This window comes from Pygoscelis adeliae, unplaced genomic scaffold, assembly GCF_000699105.1.
Source record: "Pygoscelis adeliae isolate BGI_AS28 unplaced genomic scaffold, ASM69910v1 Scaffold117, whole genome shotgun sequence".
Lineage (NCBI taxonomy): Eukaryota > Metazoa > Chordata > Aves > Sphenisciformes > Spheniscidae > Pygoscelis > Pygoscelis adeliae.
Genome location: NW_008825270.1, coordinates 2,802,949 through 2,822,857, shown reverse-complemented (window position 1 = coordinate 2,822,857; position 19,909 = coordinate 2,802,949). Strand labels below are relative to the sequence as shown.

The 19,909-nt window shown below is 39.4% G+C and overlaps 1 protein-coding gene across 1 annotated transcript in view; it reads right to left on the bottom strand.

Annotated features, from left to right (window-relative positions):
• Positions 1 to 1,131: 1,131 nt before the first annotated feature.
• Positions 1,132 to 19,909, bottom strand: part of TTC17 (tetratricopeptide repeat domain 17) — a 48,259-nt gene continuing 29,481 nt past the window's right edge. Inside the window, exons 16-24 of the mRNA XM_009329685.1 lie at positions 15,122 to 15,292; positions 14,213 to 14,463; positions 13,049 to 13,214; positions 10,453 to 10,573; positions 9,960 to 10,119; positions 9,396 to 9,479; positions 7,044 to 7,163; positions 4,612 to 4,755; positions 1,132 to 2,220 (exon numbers count right to left, since the gene is read on the bottom strand). Of these exons, the coding sequence (XP_009327960.1) occupies positions 2,089 to 2,220; positions 4,612 to 4,755; positions 7,044 to 7,163; positions 9,396 to 9,479; positions 9,960 to 10,119; positions 10,453 to 10,573; positions 13,049 to 13,214; positions 14,213 to 14,463; positions 15,122 to 15,292 (1,349 nt within the window). The 3' untranslated portion in view covers positions 1,132 to 2,088. The remainder of the gene's footprint in view (positions 2,221 to 4,611; positions 4,756 to 7,043; positions 7,164 to 9,395; positions 9,480 to 9,959; positions 10,120 to 10,452; positions 10,574 to 13,048; positions 13,215 to 14,212; positions 14,464 to 15,121; positions 15,293 to 19,909) is intronic.

Here is a 19,909-nt window from a genome sequence, read left to right as displayed (position 1 = left end):
AAAGAGTTCAGCATGTGGCAATCACTTGATTTCACCATATGACACATTAGGAAACCAAGTAGTAAGGTGGATCCTCTGTACCAAGAGAAGTTTTTGCATATGACATTTTAAAACTAGCACATGAAATGGAAGATTTACCAAATATATTTAAGTGACTCCTAAGTATTTACGAAACACCATAGAAGCAAAGCAAATCAGTTAACAAAACTGAATAAAAACAGCCTCTCTGCGCATTGCTTTAGTTCAAGGAAAAGCCTTTGCTCTAACCTTTTTGTAGCTCAAATGGAACTTTTTTCCATTTACTTGTACCTGCCTTCCCGGTTTCCCCTACCACACCTCTATGTAAGAAATCTCTGTAATTCATGATCCCAGTCCATGATCCTAGTGGTGGTGTATCAGACCTTCCAGAAGGTGATCTTCCTCCTGGGGTTTACATAGCTATAGGTATGCCCATCTCCAGTCAACAACATCCAGCCTTCAAGTAGTCTTGGGAAGGGAAGGCTTTGACATGCTGTTGGCTCTGTTGACAAAAATTGAACACATTCACCCATTTTAAATAAAAATCTACCTAACAGTAGCACTTGCTCACACCTCTGTCAGGCTTTCTAGATGAACAAAAATCACTCGCAGTAAAACAGAGATAAAATTTGCATCAGAACTGCTCATTTTCAATTATATATAAAAATATTCAGGGATCCTTTTATGAAGTAAAAAGTTACAGTATTAAAAAAATTACATTGATGTCACAGTTTCCACCACTGCCATACTTGCTCTTAATTTGCATCACTGAAAGAGGAAAAAGACTGAAAAAAAGAGTAAGTTCATAAACATTGTTAGTTCTTTAAAAAGAGTCACTAAGCAGTATGCTTAACACTAAAAGCTGGAGGCTAGGTTACATGACAGACAGCTGATTTAGTTAACTTTCCCTTATTCCGTTCTGCCACAGAAAAGGAGTCAGGCACAGAGGTGCAGGGAATTTTCCACGGATACGCAGAAAATCATTGTCTTGTCAGGAGTGTTAAAGGCTTTCCTGTCCCCCAGCTCCGTCTGCTCCTTAGGAAAGGCTGTAGCTCCCCAAGCCTAGACTCTTGCAAACGGCGCGTGACACAAAGATGAGAGGAGAAGCTGTGCTTTGTTCATAAACAATTTATTTTATTTCAAATATGTGCCCTTGTTGATTCAACAATGATGTCTGGAGAACCATGTCCTCCACCAACCAAAGAGAGAACTGATTTGGAAATCTTCCACCTGACTTATTTGCTGATGATACCTTGACACCGCCTCCCCTCCTCCTCCTCGGCAGCTGAAAGTATGGCTCAGAGTGAGCATAAACTTGCACCTTATTCTGAGATGGCTAAAAATACAGTGAACAAAAAATTAGTAAATCAACCATTCAGGGAGGCAGAGGCCTATGAATATATAGACAAATATAAAACATCTTACTGGGATTTTTAGTGATTTTTTTTTTTTCTGCAAGTAAGATTAAAAAACACTTTAACTTTAGCGTCCTCCTGTTCCCTCCTCCTCATTTCCTCCTCATCCCCCAACAGAAATAAACAATTCCAAAAATGCTTGATGTTCCTAATGTTTTTTATAAAAATTTAAAATCCTGTCCCTCTCCTTCCAAAAAAGCAGGTAATGTGGTATGGAGTGAACAAGACTGGACAAAGCATGAGTTTCACATGGATGAATTGCTGATTATCTCTTCTTACTATTTGGTATGGGTGTGTGCTTTGCATTTCCATTGACTTAGATCGTAAGACATGAAGCAAGTTATTTTGGATGCTGATGCCAATCTGAGCATTAAGGAAAAACTAACAGTGCCTGGGTCCTGGTACAGGTGGTCGTGGACTCATGGAAGTTTCTTAGTTTAATATTTACACGGATGTTTTAAAATTATGGTCTGTGAAATATATTTTCCAAAGATGCTCCTATATTTGAGAAAAAAAAAACAACAAACCCTTGATCCAAATCCCATCTCTTTTTAAAAGTCTTGTTAAAAATTTTGATTCATCAATTTATCTTAGCACACTTAAAAGCAGAATAGAGAATAATGACATTTTTTAAAAAAGAGAAAGACGCTGATCTCTAAGGAGACCGTCGCTCTTTTTTCATAAGTAAATGACACTGAATGGTGCGGATTCGATTCTTTGCTGGGGCAAACTCCGGCTGAAGTTTTAGTGTTGACTCATACCATTTCATTGCCTTTTCAAACTCTTCCTGTAAAGAAAGAAAGATTACAAAGAGTCAGATTCTAAAAAACAGTAAACAATTAAATTTTCTATATCTTTCCTGTCCTAAGTAGTTGAGTAGTATGGTATGCACAAAAGTAACTGAACCAATCCTTGTGGTTTAGGTTTTTTTTCCCCCTCCCCCAAATAAAACTGATATTTTCTTCGGCTAATGACCCAATTCTGCATACTCCATGGAAGGGAGTCAAATCACTGCTGAGCATTATTGACCAATGTTCTTGCCTTTTTCTGTTAATAGTAGATCTTAGCATTCTTGCTGTAAAAGTAACTTTTAAAAACAGATTTCAGTCAGAATTTACATAGATCAAAGCTTTAAAATCTTGGACAATGCAAAAACATCAACTTTGCTGAAAGGCCAACATTTTTAGAAACAAACTTGAAATTATTTTTAAAAGATTACTCAAAAAACCCCCAAAACAACAAACAAACAAAACTTTAAGAGCATACAGCAGCTAGACAATTTCAGTTGATAAGCTGGACTCCATAATGGTAGTAAGAAGCATTCATGCTGAAATAACATCTATTTTTATACAGCTGAAATCTAATTACCTATGCCACTCCACTTTTTTATTAACTAGGAAAGCACGCCAACATCCAATAGTGTATTAGAAGAAAAACGAGAGGGGAAAAGACCCAAAACATTCTGGGTTTTTCAGTCACTTTGAACACTGTTTTTGTTAAGTTCCTTTTCTCAGTAACTTTATTTGTCCAGTAGAGATAATATTCATTTCTAGCCACATTATAAACACTAACTAGATCAATGTGAGTTGTAAAGTCTTGATTTTTAAAAAAAGTGTGTTTTAATACAGTTTCAACAGGAATTACATAGAAAATCCTGTATTAGTTTGTGGGAGCACTGACAAACAGCAATGAAAACAAGAATCAGATTTTTCCATTTTTAGATGTAATAATTTACATTTGCTGTGATCTGGTATTATTTTGATGTTCCTTTAGATTCCTACATCAATAGTTTCTATAGCATCCATCCAGCTGTTGGGCCAACTGTTTCCCCTTTGTAAGGCAACTTACTGAAAAGTTTTGCAAATAAAGGAACCTTGGCCTCTATAATGCTGTACTATTAATTAGCATGACATCTTCTACAACCTGTTGGTAAGAGTCAGCTCTCAAACACAGCAGGTTAAATATGATGTAAATAAACTAACTTGTCTTTATGTTTGTATAATTTGATCCAGAAGATAAATTTTGTCCTGTTGCTACACTCATTTCATATAATGAATATGGGGCTTCATTGAGATCTCTCTCAGATCGAGGGAGAATGAAGTTATCCTTAGGCACTGTGCTAACTTTAAAAAGACATTGGCAACTCAAGCATCAAACTTCTACTTCATTTCTTTCAAACAACTGTCAGAAGTAATACCTTAATAGAACGAAGTCACGCCTTTCTTCAGTTTGTTTCCATTGTGTGTTTGACAGTACTGCGCATTTCAACTCTTCTCAACCCTTATAGCCATAATACATGATTACCTGGTCAACTTATAACAACCCTGTTATCTCCCTGATCCCCTCAACCACAGGAGCAAAACATTAAGGACAAATCTATGACAAGTGCTGAAAACTGGCAGGGATACGTATGAATATGTGTAATTGAAAATACTTTTGACACAGACATATATATATCAACTACGTCTCAGCTTAATGGTGCCTCTTTTACCCTTCAAATATACTGGCCCTGCTAAAGATAAGGATGAAACACACAAGAACCAATACAGCATTAGTGAGATAAAAGGAATGAACATTTTGTGTTCAGAGTAAGCACTGAAAGCTAAATTGCAGATTGGAATATATATAGAGTATGAAGAAATTTGAGTTCAATCTGTGAATTATTTTGGGTGTTGATAATCTAGATATTGAAATTAAACTTCCCTTGTGTTTGTTCATCACAACTATGAACTGGGTTTTACTTGTGTTTGTCCATCACAACTATGAACTGGGTTTTACTTATTATGCGAAGCTCAGCTCTTCAGGACAGAGACCCAATTTATCATTAATTTTCCAGTATTATAAAAATATCCTGTGTTTAGGTGGGCAGCCAACCAAAATCTTCAATTGTTTGCTACTGTCTTAACAAGGCTTTGCAGACAGCATTCTGAAGCCAGCTTATAAAAATGTTGGCCTTCCAGTACTAAATGAGTAATAAGAGTAAAATGAGTAATAAGAGTTCTGGCATTCAAAAAAAATATTCTTTCTTGTTGATCCTACCCCAATTTCTTGAATGCTGCTCCTCCAAAATTATTTGTGGGAACAAGATTATTTTTTTTTATACATATATATTTACACACACACACACACACACACACTGTACCAAAGACAAGACATAACTGGGTGACAGCACACTCACCATTGCTACGTAGACATTTGCCAGTGTGAAATGATTAACCACAAAGTGTGGTGCTATTTCCACTGCCATGGTAGCCACAATGATGGCATCATTCCAGAGTTTTGCGTTGTGGAAGATGTTTGCTAGGCTTATTAGTGGTACATCCTGGAAGAGAAGAGCAAGTGATAAACAGTGAGGTTCTTTCCATTGAAACTGTTTCAGGATCAGCAAGACAAACAGAAGACTCCACCACCTGGTCACTCTCACTTGGTTACTGCCCACTCCACTATCTGGTGACTTTGAAAGTGATGAGTCAGACCTATTTTACTATAAAAGGGCATTTGGACCTGAATTATAAACAAAAAACCTCACACACACATAGTGTGTAGCTCACAATAGTAACAAACACCACTGTTGCATAGACAAACAACTAAAAAAATAACTCAGTTAAGTCTCCTACTATGTACCTTTATTTTTAGATGCTCTTATACTAGTCTTCTCCCCAAAGATGAGATGCATTCTCAGAGACAAAAAAAGCTGTTTGCTTGACCACCTTCCTTCAGCTCTTGCATAAAAGGGGAAGGAATATGAATAAAAGGGGAAGGAATATGAATAAAAGGGGAAGGAATATGAATAAAAGGGGAAGGAATATGAATAAAAGGGGACAGCAGGGAGGTGAAAAAAGGGTCCAACCATTAGTGCAACTGGTGAACAGTTTTTTATCCTGCCTCTGCCACAGAATTCCTATATGATGCTGGATAACAGCTATAAATAAAATTTTCTCAACTAGTCACTGATGGTATGTTTTTTTTATTTCCTGGATTTCCAGACTGTGACCTTGTCTGACTGACAAAACTGTTGAGCCCTGACAGGCATAACAGACTCTCTGGGAGCTGGGCTTCACACCTTCAAAGGACAAAATACCGCTTAGTAGCAAGTCTTAGGTGCCCTCAACAAGACAATAAAAAATTTTGGATGTACTTGATCCCTGCCTCCTTGACCTCTACAAGGTAAGGAGTACCTTTGGTGGATAAGTCATTTGTGTTTGCAAAGCAGATATTATGGAAGTCAGACTCACAAAAGAAGTCCACAGGAAAATTAATTACCTTTTATTTACACGAGAAAAGGCAAGAGAAAGTAGCGAGATTGCATAAAACTCAAGAGGAGGATAAAACAAAATACTAAATAGCGGTTCATTCAGTGCTAACTCTCACTGAGTTCAAGTTGCAGCTGTATCTTTACAAACAAGATCCACAGTTTTCTCTTGAGGCAGCTTCAGTATGGAGGATAAAAACAAGGCACAAATTCGGAGAGTCAGCCAGTCCAATGCAACGTTGTTATCACATTTCTAGAAAACAAGCACTACTACACCATAACCTTGCCAAACTGTAGTTTCCAGTCCATGCTCTGACCCTTACAAGTCACACAGTTAAGGGTGCCATTTCTGAGGAACCATTCCCAGTTACATAGAAAGACAGGAAAATAAGCAAAAGCTTGTTGCATTAGATCTCAGTTCCAACCTTGTTTTAAAAGGACAAATGCAAAGAGACAGAATTACAGGGGACATCGATATACAGGATGTGCATTTCTGAGTTGAGGCATTTCTACTGTTAATGGCTAAATCCTCCTAATAATTTCCTGAGAGTATAAACTACTTTGTCTCTCGATTTTCAGAGACGGATTTAAGACCAAGATTCAAAAAGGAGTATACATTTTGCAGTGCTGCACAATTTGTCGCTCAGGTCCCAAAGTGAAATCTGCAATGTTGAGTGAGGAGCCTATATTGCATTTATCAATTTGCAAGGGGGATCTTGGTGTATAAGAATAGACATTGTAATGCTCAGCATACCATGTGGCAAGGTGAAGGGTACAAAGCACTTCAGTCAACTGAAACACTAAACAGAAGATTATGTCCAAAGTACTGCCGTTTTTGGAGTAAAGCACAGAACTGCTGCACAAAGTCAGGCACTAGTGTCCAGCGGAGATTCACAGCCCAAACACTTAAGATTTAAGCATTTAAGTTCTTCGTTCTTCCTCCTCCCCTCTTTAAAAGCACAACCAGAAGATATACTCCCCTCTTTAGAAGCACAACCAGAAGGTATGCTCCTCACAAGTTAGAAGACTTGTCCAGACAAAGACTGATAAAGATTGAAAGTCCTACATAACAGGGGGAAGTTCAAGCCCGCATTGCCCAGAGAGGTGTCACACCCACTGAACCGCAGGAAATTCCACTGTACCTCTTTCGCAGTTGTCTTTTATTATTCTTTTTAAAAAAGAGACCGTCCACACTAAACAGGTAGTGAAAATCTTGAGTTTTCACCACAACTAGCTAATATCTAATACATTACAGACACTTGATACACACAGTGCTGGCCTTAAAAATAGTCTGTGAAAGCTCTGTTGTGACAAGCAAAACATTATTTCGTCTGAGTAGTGGGCACATGTGTACACACCTTCATGTGATGGGGTGCATAGTGCAATGCTTGCCGTAAGCAATCGATTGCCTTCTTTCCTTGGCCTTTCACCCTCCAGTAAAGAGCTGCCATGCTAGAGAGGACCCATGAAGTCTGATTCTGGCAAAAGAACACCACAAAAACCAGTCATGTAAACACCTGTAGTGAACAGTCTTCCTGTCTTTCACTCTTCCAATTTATTTGATTTATTGAATTAGAGGGTGTTAACACTTAAAAATAGCATTAAACTGTTTCAAAGCAGCAAAAAGTTTCTTATCTAACAACACATATGCAATAGCCAGGTAAATGAGACTGCCAAATGAAACACAAATTCCAAATGCAACATCATTTTCTTAAGAAAGGAATAGCAGCTAAATAGCTTTAAACGGCAACAACAGTTTCAGCAGCCACAACAGCTTCTAACCAGCTGTCCGATGCTGAGCATCTAGATGTGTACACACATGTCCTGGTTTCGGCAGGGATAGAGTTAATTTCCTTCCTAGTAGCTGGTACAGTGCTGTGTTTTGGACTTAGGATGAGAACAAAGTTGATAAGGCACCCATGTTTTAGTTGTTGCTAGGTAATGCTTACACTAGCCAAGGACTTTTTAGTTTCCCATGCTCGACCAACTGAGAAGGCTGCAGGTGCACAAGAAGCTGGGAGGGGGCACAGCCAAACTGGCCAAAGAAACATTCCATACCATGTGACGTCATGCTCAGTACACAAACTGGGGAAAACTGGCCGGGGGGCCGCTGCTCAGACTGGCTGGGCATCGGTCGGCGGGTGGTGAGCAATTGTACTGTGCATCACTTGCTTTGTGTATTATTATTATTATTATCATATTATTATTATTATTATCATTTTATTTCAATTATTAAACTGTTTTTTATCTCAATCCACGAGTTTTCTCACTTGTGCTTTTCCAATTCTCTCCCCCATCCCACCGGGTGGTGGGGGGGAGCGAGCGAGCGGCTGCGTGGTGCTCAGTTGCCGACTGAGGTTAAACCATGACAACACATTACCCAACATAAAGCAAAACATTTAGTTAAGTTAGCTGACTGGACTTGTAGGCTCTCTGTAGTCACTGGAAAGAGAAAGGATGCTCTAGGATGCAGCTCAGAGCAGAAGCTTGACAAGCCTAGCTGATTAAGTTTGGTGCCTCTAGCTGACTGACTGTCATGTCACATGTTAGAAAGGAAAATACTACGTGCTTGAATTCTGTGGACTCAGATACAGTAAATGAATGTTTATGCTCACATATGCAATTAGATAAGTAGCCATCTTGATTTGTTTGATTAGCTCTTGTGAATACTGAATGAGACTGGTAGACAGAAGAACTGCATTTTATTTCCAACGCAGCTAGCCTTACTGAGAATTCTGTTTCTGGTCTCAGCACTAAATTTTCAGCTCATTTGGATAAAGCTTGCTGTCTGCAGGGGGAACAGTAGCATGTATACTAGATAGTATACATCTAAAGTGAAAAGAAACTAAGTCTTGTAACATAAGCATAAGAGTAACATCTTTATTTTCTGGGCATGACAAAGCTATATTGGCTTTAGTTTGAAAGGATAGCAAGTTCCTCAGACGGCTTTCGGTAGAATAGGCTTAGGGGCACCAAACTGTTTGGGCTGAGCCCTCTTTTTCTATAGTAGTTTGGGATATCCTCCCCACTAGCTGTAAACATATAACAACAATCCCTGCATCCTCATCTACCCCATAGATCCTGGGAAAATTATGTTCCTAATCATCTCCTCCTTACCAGCCTTAACCTAGCTAGGAAGCTAGATTGGTTCTTCTCTGGGGAGAACAGGAAGTGCAGCCTTGCACATGGTGCCATACCTCTGCCTGAACGCACCTGACACTTCAGCCCAACACAGCATAACGTAAAAGGAAGTAGGAAGAGAAGAGAGGCAGCTCCTGCCTGTCAGCTGTCTAACCGCTGCATGCCAGGAACGCGGCTGGAGCGCTGAGCCACGGCTTAACTCAACTTTGCATAAGCTCCAAGTCAATGAAGCACAAAAAGAAAGAGGAGGGCTGAGAACTGTTGAAACAGTTTAATATATATCAACAACCAGCAACGCTGCTCACTACAGGGTTGGAAACACTGGGAAATTTGACGAGCTTAGGTTTTAGTAAAGAGATATGCAAGACACTTGACAGTGTAAGCACAGGATACTGCTCAACAAAATACCCGTGAGGGCATTACAGATGCTGAACAGACACAAATCCCTAGTCCAAGTATTAATATGTTCCTTGACTAGGATTTCAGACAAACGGCTCAAGACTGGATTGACCACTATGTCAGTCATGAGCGGTAAGCCCAGACTTCTCACTTTTCTCATTTACACATACCTTTTCCAAAGCTTTGGCTATTCGAGTACCAACTTGTTCTAATGACTGTGGTGAGTACTGGTCTTTGCCAAGATTCTGTAGCACCTGTAGAAGAGGAATAACAAGTGCTTAGATTCTGGAACCTGGTAAGAGATGTCCCTCACTTGGTTGCTTTTTCCCCAGCCTTTTACAAACGTTGTAACCTGTTCCAACCTAAACATCACTGTCTATCTTGAGTTAATATTATCTGTATCATATAACACAGTGTTATAACTCCATGGCACTGAATGCTAAGAATGGTAGAAGTTTATATATGCTCCATTGGACTTTTCTTTCACTAATTAATCCATCAAGAGCTATAAATACAAAGACACTAACTGTTTTAGGATTTCCCTCAGGTCAGATCATAGATGGCTGGGAAAACATTCTGGTAAAATATTGCTTTCAGCTTGCGTTGTTCTTACAGTTTTATCCAGGCATTCACTCACTGAAGGTCACTTCTGGAGACAGGGCACTGAGCTAAACGTGCCTTGAATCTGCCACAGTACGGCCACTTTTTTGTGACAGCCTTCAACTCTGGCATACCTCTTTCAGTTGACTTTCTCCAGTGTAATGCAAGCTGGCTCGACTAGAGACACCTTGCAGGTGGTCCAAAGTATGCATACTAGCTGGTAGATTCGGGTTACAAAGGGGCTCCATGGCTGGTTCTTGCAGTTGTGTGGCAAAATCAATGTGTTCTGTAATGCTGCAAAGGTCATAAAACAAGTTGAATCAGTCAGGAGAAGAAAACAAGAAGCGTCATTACAAAGTTCTCTAGTGAGTGTAAACTGCCCAGAACCTGGCAGAATCTCATTTGAGTAGCTCCAGAAGCAAGAGAAACTGGATCTTCCATCTGCACTTGCACTTTTCTTTGCAAGTCTATTGATGAAATATCACGTTTTCAAACTTCTTTGAAATCTTGGCAGTTCTTTCTTACTTTGAAGAATACTAAAATCTTCAGTTTATGCACACTGAAGGCCATGTAACTGTCTTGCTTTGTGTGAGTGACCAATTTAAGGTTCATATACAAGATACTTACTCAATGTTTTTAGCAGAAACAGCAAGCCATGTGCTGGCTACAGTTGTAAGCTCTACCCTACGGAGTTTCAGGCATTCATCAGGACTTGGCCAGCCAAGGCTACGATAGTCACGCCTTTTTCCTTGAGAAAGGAAAAAAATAAAATAAAAGAAACTGTCTGGAAGCAGAAAGACATTCTACTTTAGTACAATGATTTACATTTATACCAGTGGATACATTCCCTATGTTATAAACGTCACAGTCCTGCAGCCAGATTTCTTTAAGAACATTCCTGAACCTAAATGGACTGAATGGAACTTGTGGGATCCAAAGACAGAACTGGATCCTACGCAAGACAGATTAGGAGGTGGAGTTTTAAAACCTGTTTCATTACACTTTTTCAATAGCTACACATTAAGAACAATCGCCACTCTTGTTTACCGATAATGTCTGTACTTAAATGTCCTTAAAGAAAGTTCATAAGTGAGTCATCATTTAGGTTCTACAGCTACAGTAAAAACTAATAAAAGTTGATTGCTCCATCTTCTGACAATCCCAGGTGAAAAATACTGCTGTTTCTTTTCAGTGAATATTGTTTAAGACAGACAGTGGCTTTTACTGCATTCTTACACTCAAGATAGCAACATTTCTGAAACTATTAAGCAATTACACTTCAGCCCTCCCATTTTGCAGAGAAGTTAACTGAGGCAGGGAAAGGTTAAATAACTTGCTTTATGTTAACAAATAGATCACTGGGAGAAACAAGAACCTGATCTTCACATTTGAACCAAAGCCTACTGAAATCTTTCCTTTACATTTGGTGGATACCATACCAAGTCCTAGGAATCCAGCTTGTGTTAACTGTTAGGAAACATTTTCCTCTCATATCAGAAACATCCAAACTGTTTGGAACATAAGAAAAACTCATTGTAGCCATAGATTTGCACAGTGGGAAGCCAAGTTTAACAATGTGCCAGTCTATTGCACCAGCTATGTAGGCAGTATTTCAGTATTTATTTCTAGTTACCTGAAATTTTGCCCATTTGGATGCAAATCCTATTTCCCATCCAAGGTATAGTAAAATGCTTCACCCCAATTTTGCAAAATAACAATGAAGTCTGTAATACCATGTCTTTTGTAAAGTATTCTGATTAAAGGAAAATTAACTTTGAGAAACTCTGGGAAACTTCAGAGGGGAACGATCAGTTCCCATCACCATCACTGTGAACCGCCTGACTGTGAGTTCTTATTTGCATGAATGGCAAAAGATAGCGAGAGGTATGGAAACCAGAGACAGTTCAGTAGTCTGGGAGGTAGTCAAACACAGGACAGCTAGCGTCACTTCCCTGTTCTACCATGAACTCCCCAGGTGACATCCAATATGTTACTTAAACTTTTGATGATTTAGTTCTTGTAAAGAGGATGTCAGCGGACCCTGCCTCACAGGAGCGTTAGGAAGACACCTACTTTACAATCGAGGGATGCTATGTAATAAAGCCACAAAAGTAGCTTGGGGGAGAGAATATACATCAAGGAAAGGACAGGTATGTGCTCATAAATGATAGTTTGTTTTCAAGTAATTCCTCCCTCCTATTTAAATATTTAATTCAGTAACTTACATTTTTCAGCTGCTAAAAAAGGAGCTTGTTAAAGATTTAATGTAAAAGCCTTAAAAATGTGAAATCACTTTCTAGGTCATCAAATTGTCGAGGACTAAAATGTATTGGAGAACTCATCTTTGCTTACACATCAGCCCTATGACATAAAGATTTTACCTCCATTGAAATCAAGGTAAGACAAAAAGTATGGGGGCCAATTACTTCAGTTCTCTTCTTTGGCATCATTAGGTTCCAGCAGCTCTAAACTTCATCCCAAGCAATCATGTGCTGATGATTTCTGTCCACCTGAACACACCAGTGGAACTAGCTTGCACCATAATAATAGACAACTCTCCAATTCCTGTTACTCAACTAGCAAAAACTCCACCTCTCTCTCCAAACTGCCTCATCTATGTTGGTGCAAAACTCTACTCTTCTGTAACTCCAGTCTTCTGGAAGACAGTCTCTAAGTATTCTCTTATAATATCACCAAACCAATTACAGCAAAACACAATTTTTTTAAAATTTTATTTTTATTAGACCAAGTTTTCTGCCTTTTGTTTTTGAGTTGTGTGTCTTATGTTCAGTCAGTAATCAATTCAAGCTCTCATCCTGCATTTGTCCCTGAAGGGGTGTCTCTCATCTGATTAAAGCTGAATGGACAGAGAAGTCAGTTTAAGAAAAAGATCATTAAAACCCCCTCTTCTCTTTTAGTACTTCTACTCACAACATCTACCTCTTTCATTCTCCGCTCCTACCACCTCATCCCTGAAGTCCTGGGAATTAACTAGAAAGTTTTCATTCAGCAGATAAAGTTATGCTGCACTTCATGAGGAAGGTGCAGATGGAAGAGATTCCTAATTTTTCCACGTACTCATCTGGAAGGCACATTTCACTACGTAGCTTTGTGATGCATATTTATGGTAATAAACCAGTGTAATGTAAAAGCTGCAAAGGAAATAAACCAGAGTAATACAAAAGCTGCAAACGACTTGCTTTCTCCAGAAGCATCAGGTTACCTATTGGTCCAGGAGAAGGTATCTTTGGTCCACTGATCTCCAGGGCAGTTTGGTAAAAGTTTTCATTTTCTCCATTAGGCCCTTCTTCCGTGTTTCTCCCAACTGGCTCCTGGAGATCCAAGCTTTCAGCTTTTGGTTTCTTTAAACGTTTAACCTGAAAAGTGATCTACCAAAAGAATAGTATTGGCAAGGTTAACAGTGAGAAACACCATGAATGTTATCAGCTCCAACACACTACTTGTTTTAGCCCAAAGTTTCAATTTCAAAGATGTTACAGATGAGATCTTCCTCTCTCTCCCTTCCCATCTCAACCCATTCTCTAAGCCTGCTCACATTCACCACATCACACCACGTAAACAAAGTACACAACTTCAATCTCCAACATAAGAGAAAACCAATTTAACTGCTAGAGAACCGAAAGGCATTTTTCATTATATATTTTGTTCATAACGTGATGACAACAGATATTTCATTGTTTTCATGCTAACTGGAACTTTTGGTTAGAAACTTTTCTCCTTTGTAACTGTGAGCAAGAAGTTTGAAGGCACCCATTATCATTCAACACCTAAGCTCATGCTGCTGATAATCAAGACTTATGATCATAGAATCATTTAGGTTGGAAAAGACCTTTAAGATCTTTGAGTCTGACCGTAAACCTAGCACTGCCAAGTCCACCACTAAACCATGTCCCTAAATGCCACATCTACCTCCAGTGATGGTGACTCAACGACTTCCCTGGGCAGCCTGTTCCAAGGCTGACAACCCTTTCAGTGAAGAAATTTTTCCTCATGTCCAATCTAAGCCTCCCCTGGCACAACTTGAGGCCATTTTCTCTTGTCCTATTGCTTGTTACTTGGGAGAAGAGACCGACACCCACCTCGCTACAGCCTCCTTTCAGGCAGCTGTAGAGAGCAATAAAGTTTCTCCTCAGCCTCCTTATCTCCAGACTAAATGATGTCAGTTTTAGTGATGCAGAGGCCTTTCCTTTAGAAGGTGGATTGAAACTACTTGTTCATTTCACACAAGCCATAAGCTAGCTCTTTTAGGCCCATAGGGGAGGTTCCTATATATATTCCAGTGTTAAACCCCCTGAACTGTCCTCATCTTTTCCTCCTCCACAATAGTAAGTTGGTACAAGACTTAAGTAAACTCATCCAAACTTACCCATTCAGCTTCATCATCATCACCACAGTCCCCAAAACAGGAGCTAGCAAGTCCATCCTGAGATCCCTTCTTTAGGACCCGGATTCCCTGCAAGTCCATCCGACGACCTTTTACCTCCAGTGCCCCTTCAAAAGCTTCCTGAGGCCAAGAGTTTTCAAACTCATCCACCAAAGCCAGCATCTCTTCAGACATCTGATCATCTTCTAACCCTTCCATTCCTTCTGAACTGTTGCTTTCTGCAGTGACTGCATCTAAGAGGGAATACCACAAAAACTTCAAAAATTCTCTTCCTGCTGCTTCCACAAATCATATAAAAAGGATCTTTTTTCTGTGACCTGACTTTTCCACTTGCACAACCCAAATATCACTGTCTACTCACTGCACGCTGCAAATGGGAGAGGGGGACTGGAGAATGCAGACTTCCCCACTGCAAAGAAGCATCAACCGTTGCTTCAAAAATCAACACCTCTAGACCACTTTCATCAGTTTCCTTTCCAAACCAGAATTCTGCCCGTTTGAGGGAGTAAACAGGTGATGTCTTTTCTCTACATATGTGCATTAAACACTGAATAAAGCGCTTTGTACCTTAACCATAGGCACTGTTTTTCTTCCCTTCCATCTGATACAGAATTCACTGAGGTACAACCAACATATGTTTGTAGAGTCTTGCAAGAAACTACATCCTTTAGCTTGGAAAGCATCTAAACCTTGACCTCATTTTTTGATTTAATGCATTTTGATGTTAGAATTGGAGAAGAACAGTGAACAGAATGAAACCGGTTTTAAGGGTTACTCGTCACTTTACAGACAGAGGGGGGGAAAAATGTAGCTTCTTGGAGGAAGACAGCTCTTCTGAAAAATCTAGAAACCGATTCATTTGCCAGCACTGATTTTGTAAGGCTGACTTACTTTCCAGTCTCAAGAAGGAGGGATCCCTTGCTGAACTCTGAGTAAGGACTTCTGGGTCTTCTGTACCTCCCTCAGAGTGTCCTTCTGCCACTGCTGTAACTGACTCACGGTGGTCATCAAAGTATTTCTCCTTGTCATGATTGCCATCTGGATTTTTCTTATGACAGTGGCCTGAAAGAGAGAAGTTTACGGATACACCATGTAAGACCGCTGCTCCTGGATACAAGTGCAGAAGCTGTACTGAGGAAGCTACAGTCTTCCAGTTTTCTACATACGGTTTAACAGAATAATTCTACAAGGTATGAAAGACTTAATTCAGTGATTAAAAAGCTGATCTGCCTCTTGACAAGGCAGCTCACCTAAAACAGTTACAGGAAACAATATTATTAGGTACACACTGTGAACTACTAATGAAAGAAAAATCAGGTATCTTTTGAGGGAAGGTTGCACAGCATGTAGAAGATTACTGTGTGCTGGTGGCCACTCCAATGAGCATTCCCAAGACACATTTTTAGTGACACTGCACCATACATGGGAGTTGCCTGCCATATGAACTTCACTTAGACGCCATAATGCTCACCGTGCTTATGCGTAAGAGAAAAAGGGCCAAGGCACACTGATAGAGGATTGCCAGGCTCTGACCTGTGCCAGCAATAGACAGTTCGTAGGTAAGACTAGCTCATTAACTAGACAGACAAAAGCTACAGGTATTAACCTGTGCCAAAAATCAGAGGTTTATTCAGCTGAAAATTTAACATCTATAATTCTGTGGTCAGGTTACAGGCTCAGATTCCACCAAATACAAAGATCTAGGAATAACACTGGAAAAATCCAAATGTAGAGCCAGTAATGAGCAGATGAAAAAAAAAGTGCAAACTTGCAACACTAGCCTTTGAGCATCCTTCAGTGAGACACTGTTAAGCTTTCAGAGAGTTTAAACTGTGGCCACCTGCAACTTTGTAGCAATGTTTTTGATCTCAAATACGTTTTAACTAAAGAACTCAGATTTTCTAATAATAATTACCTTCCAGTCTTCCAGGGCAAGAAGTGTTTAGAGAGCTGCTCCCCTGGCCAACCCCCAGAGCTGTGCAGGTAGAGACAGGATTCTCCACGCGTGCGAGAGGCTGGGAGCTGCCCCGAACCCCACTGCACGGACCGGGGCACCTGCCTATCATCACATGGGAAGCCTGTCACCACGGAGAAAAACACGTTCCGTGTACAAAGCTGCTGCTCTCAAATCCCTTCTTCCTTTATGTCAATCACTTGTGAGTGAAAATAGCATATATATACAAATGAATTAGGAAGCACATAGTGAATCAAGGAAAGCTTAAATTAAATGCAAGATTGTCAAGTATGTTCCCCATTCTACCCTCATGAATGCAAATTGTATTGCTCCATGCATACGGAAAGCATTATTTTTTTCAACCGGCAGCATAAAATATGAAGAATGTGAATAAAGTAGATCAGTGACTCCTTTCTTCTCCACGCAATGATCCCATGTTACAAAAGAATATTTTTAGGTCTTACTCTTTTATCAGGCCAGCAGGACGAGAGGATGGTTGTAACTCTCGTGTAAGGGTAATCTGTTCCACCACTTCTCAGCAAGTGAAACTACAGCTTTTTGCTGTATGCTCTCTACTTTTGCATCTGTGAACACTCACGTGGCATCTTTGGAGGAGAAACAGATCAGTATTTTTGGGGTGGGTGGGGGTGGTGTGTCACCAAAATCAAACAAATAAAACTATATTCATAAATCCTCTGTGAAAACTATTTCTTGCCCTACCTTTTCTGCTGTATATAAAATAAATCAATATTATTTTATTAGTAAATATATAAAACAGAAGCAGTTAACTTCATAAAGTCTTGTAACATCTGCCATACAGTTATACTCTTCCTTTCCTACTCTATCAGTCATTGACTCTTTCTTTAATCCCCTCCCCACCTCCCCCATGCTGTCAATAAAAAATTGGTTTAATTAAAAAATCACTTCCATATATGGAGATCCTCATGTTTAATTTATGAGAAATGGTGTACACAGAACCCTAAACCTGAAAGTAGTCCCCCTGCCTGACATCAAACCAGCCTGATTTTGACGCAAGTCGGGTGCTTCTCAGTAATGTGGTGACCACAATTCCCTTTGCTGAAGGTCAACTCATCATCAGTATAAAGAAAAAAGCAAAGGGGCTGAAAAACAGACAACTATTTTTAATTGAAATAAAACCACCAAAACCAGAAGAAAAACCTGAAAATAGCAAGCAGAAGGAAAAAACCATGATGGCCCTTAAAGTTCTACTTAAGACCAACTCTGTTAATATTAATTTACAAACACCGACAGCTAAAAACAGACTAGATGAGAGTACTGGCTTTCTTGGGATCTGAGAACTGCTATATGTGGAAACCCGAGTGGCCTAATTTTTTCAAATTGCTGCTTTCAGTTGTCTGAGATCGCAGGAGGAAAAAAAAAAAAGCTGGTTGAAAAACCAATGGAAGTCAAGATCTCTGATGAGCGTACCATGAAGCTGGTGGTACCAAAACACCGCAAGTAGAACTTCACAGCTTGTATCAGCCGGATGCCTGAAGACCAATGGGGAAGACCACCAGGTAAGGGTGTGAGGCCAGCAGGAGCCCCAAGCTCCAGGCACATTCGCTGGCTGTAGAACATCAGTTGTACCACTGCAATACTTACAGCACCTTAGCTGTGTGAAGGGCAGAAGTGACTGCCACCCTACAAATGTTCAGCTCTGCATTATTTATTAACATTTCACATGTATTCCGGTTGTCTAAATATGCACGTGTGAATTTTAGTTGTAAAGTCCTGACACAGTGATATTGCAGCTACAAAACTTGGAGGTCTAAAACTACTTCATAGTACTTGATCAATTCAGCTTACTAGAGAAGGATCACTTGCTCATTTATTTTGAGAGCAAGCTGTTGCCGCTTTTCCTATCGATTCAGCAGAGCTAAGAAAGCTCAGAGGAAAGTGGATCAGAGTCTGTCCTACCTTGTATATTATGAGACCTGGTTAATATGTTCCAGGCAGCAAAACAAAGATGCTACAGAGATGACACAAAATAATTGTCTGGGCCTTTATTTAAGTGATGGAAATAACACAAATGAATAGTCTGATTGTGCCAGGTTAATGTAGAAATTGGGAGGAAAAAAAAGAGAATAGTTCCTAAATTATAAAGCAAATCCGTTGGATAGAAAAAGCAAGTACAAACTCTACACTGAAGCATCGAGACCTTGGGGATTAAAAGCAGAACACAGTATTATATATTAAAGGTCTCCATTTCTCATTGTTCTAGTTTGTAATTTTTTGGTGCCAATGTGAATGCACTTGTACAGCATTAGCACAACACATTTTAAATATAGAAAACATCTGCTAGATCATCCATCCCACCTTCTCGATTCTCAGGACCCCTCTCAAGTGTCCACCGAAGCTGTGGTACCTACTGCAGTTGGTAGGGCTAAAAAAACCCCCAAAGTCAGACGTAAGTTCTTGTTTAGGAATTGGATGATTCCAAACTCTTAAGTTGAAAGCCACTTAGTGTAAGGAAAGAAACACACAGTGTTGACATCTGTAGCAAAGAAGGAGAAATAGTAGACGTAGTAGTAGTAGAAGGAGAAGGGATGCAGTAACTGACAGTGAAGACTTGCTTCATCTATAAAGGGATTACAAATATTTATTCTGAAGCACGCTTCATATTGCCACATTTCTGAGAAAAGTCGCACTTGGAAACAATTATGAACTTCCCTTATTACATATAAACTTTTTTGGTACTACACGGTGGTTTTTTGTTTGTTTGTTTAAGAGCAAACTTCTGTCAATTTAGGTGACTCCAGACTCTCAGACTGAAAGCCACTTACCTAAAGCAAGGAAAGAAACATGAAAAATACGGAGAAGAGGAAAGATGAACAAACACCCCCAATGTATCACATGGAAGTGCTGCACTTTGAGGAAGGTCTTGAAAGTAACCAAACTTCACCATTAAAGAGGGCATTGATTGCTTTAAAAATCTAAATTAACTGCCACTGTAGCTGTTTGTGTCTTGTGGTACATCTGGCAGAGAGAACGAGGCCTCACTAAACATTTTCACTGTTCAATTCCTGTATACCAACTTAAGATAGATGATTTGGTGTCATCAACAGCATTGGAAATAGAAAGTAAAATTATCTCCAAGTGCCTTTGGTCAGCAAAGAGTTTTTACTGACTTTTTATTCTCTGTTTGTCAGTGCAGAGCTTGCGAAATATGGCATTTGTAACTCCACCATCTATGTTCCAACATACTAGGTTTAAGAAAACTATTGGCTCCCAACTTCTTATGATAAGACAAACTAATTTCCTTAAATTTTTTGGTACATATTTAGAAATTATGATGGCAGAATAATGCTTCAAAACTAAAAGTTGTCATTTAAAATTTAGGTACTGATTTTTTTCCTACCACTTGGAATAAGCAAAGCTGGATTATCTCTTGAATGATTACAAGAGTCAAGTGACTATTGCTGTAGTCAGTGACTTGCATTAGGTTACGCAAAATGCAAGTTATCTGGAGATAAGCGTCACGTAAATGATGTGCCCCTTTATGGTTAAACAATGCAAAGAGAGAACTCTATTTAATACAGATCTAAGTCAGCCTAATACCTGAATTGTAAGAGTACAGAACAAACTGAAACCAGGCTGCCAACAGGAGTTACTAACTCCATACTTGTTTTTTGATGCATGCTCAAAAAAAGTATTCCCCACAGTGAAATTCAGTAAAGGTAGTTCTCTGTTTTTATAGCAGGAAT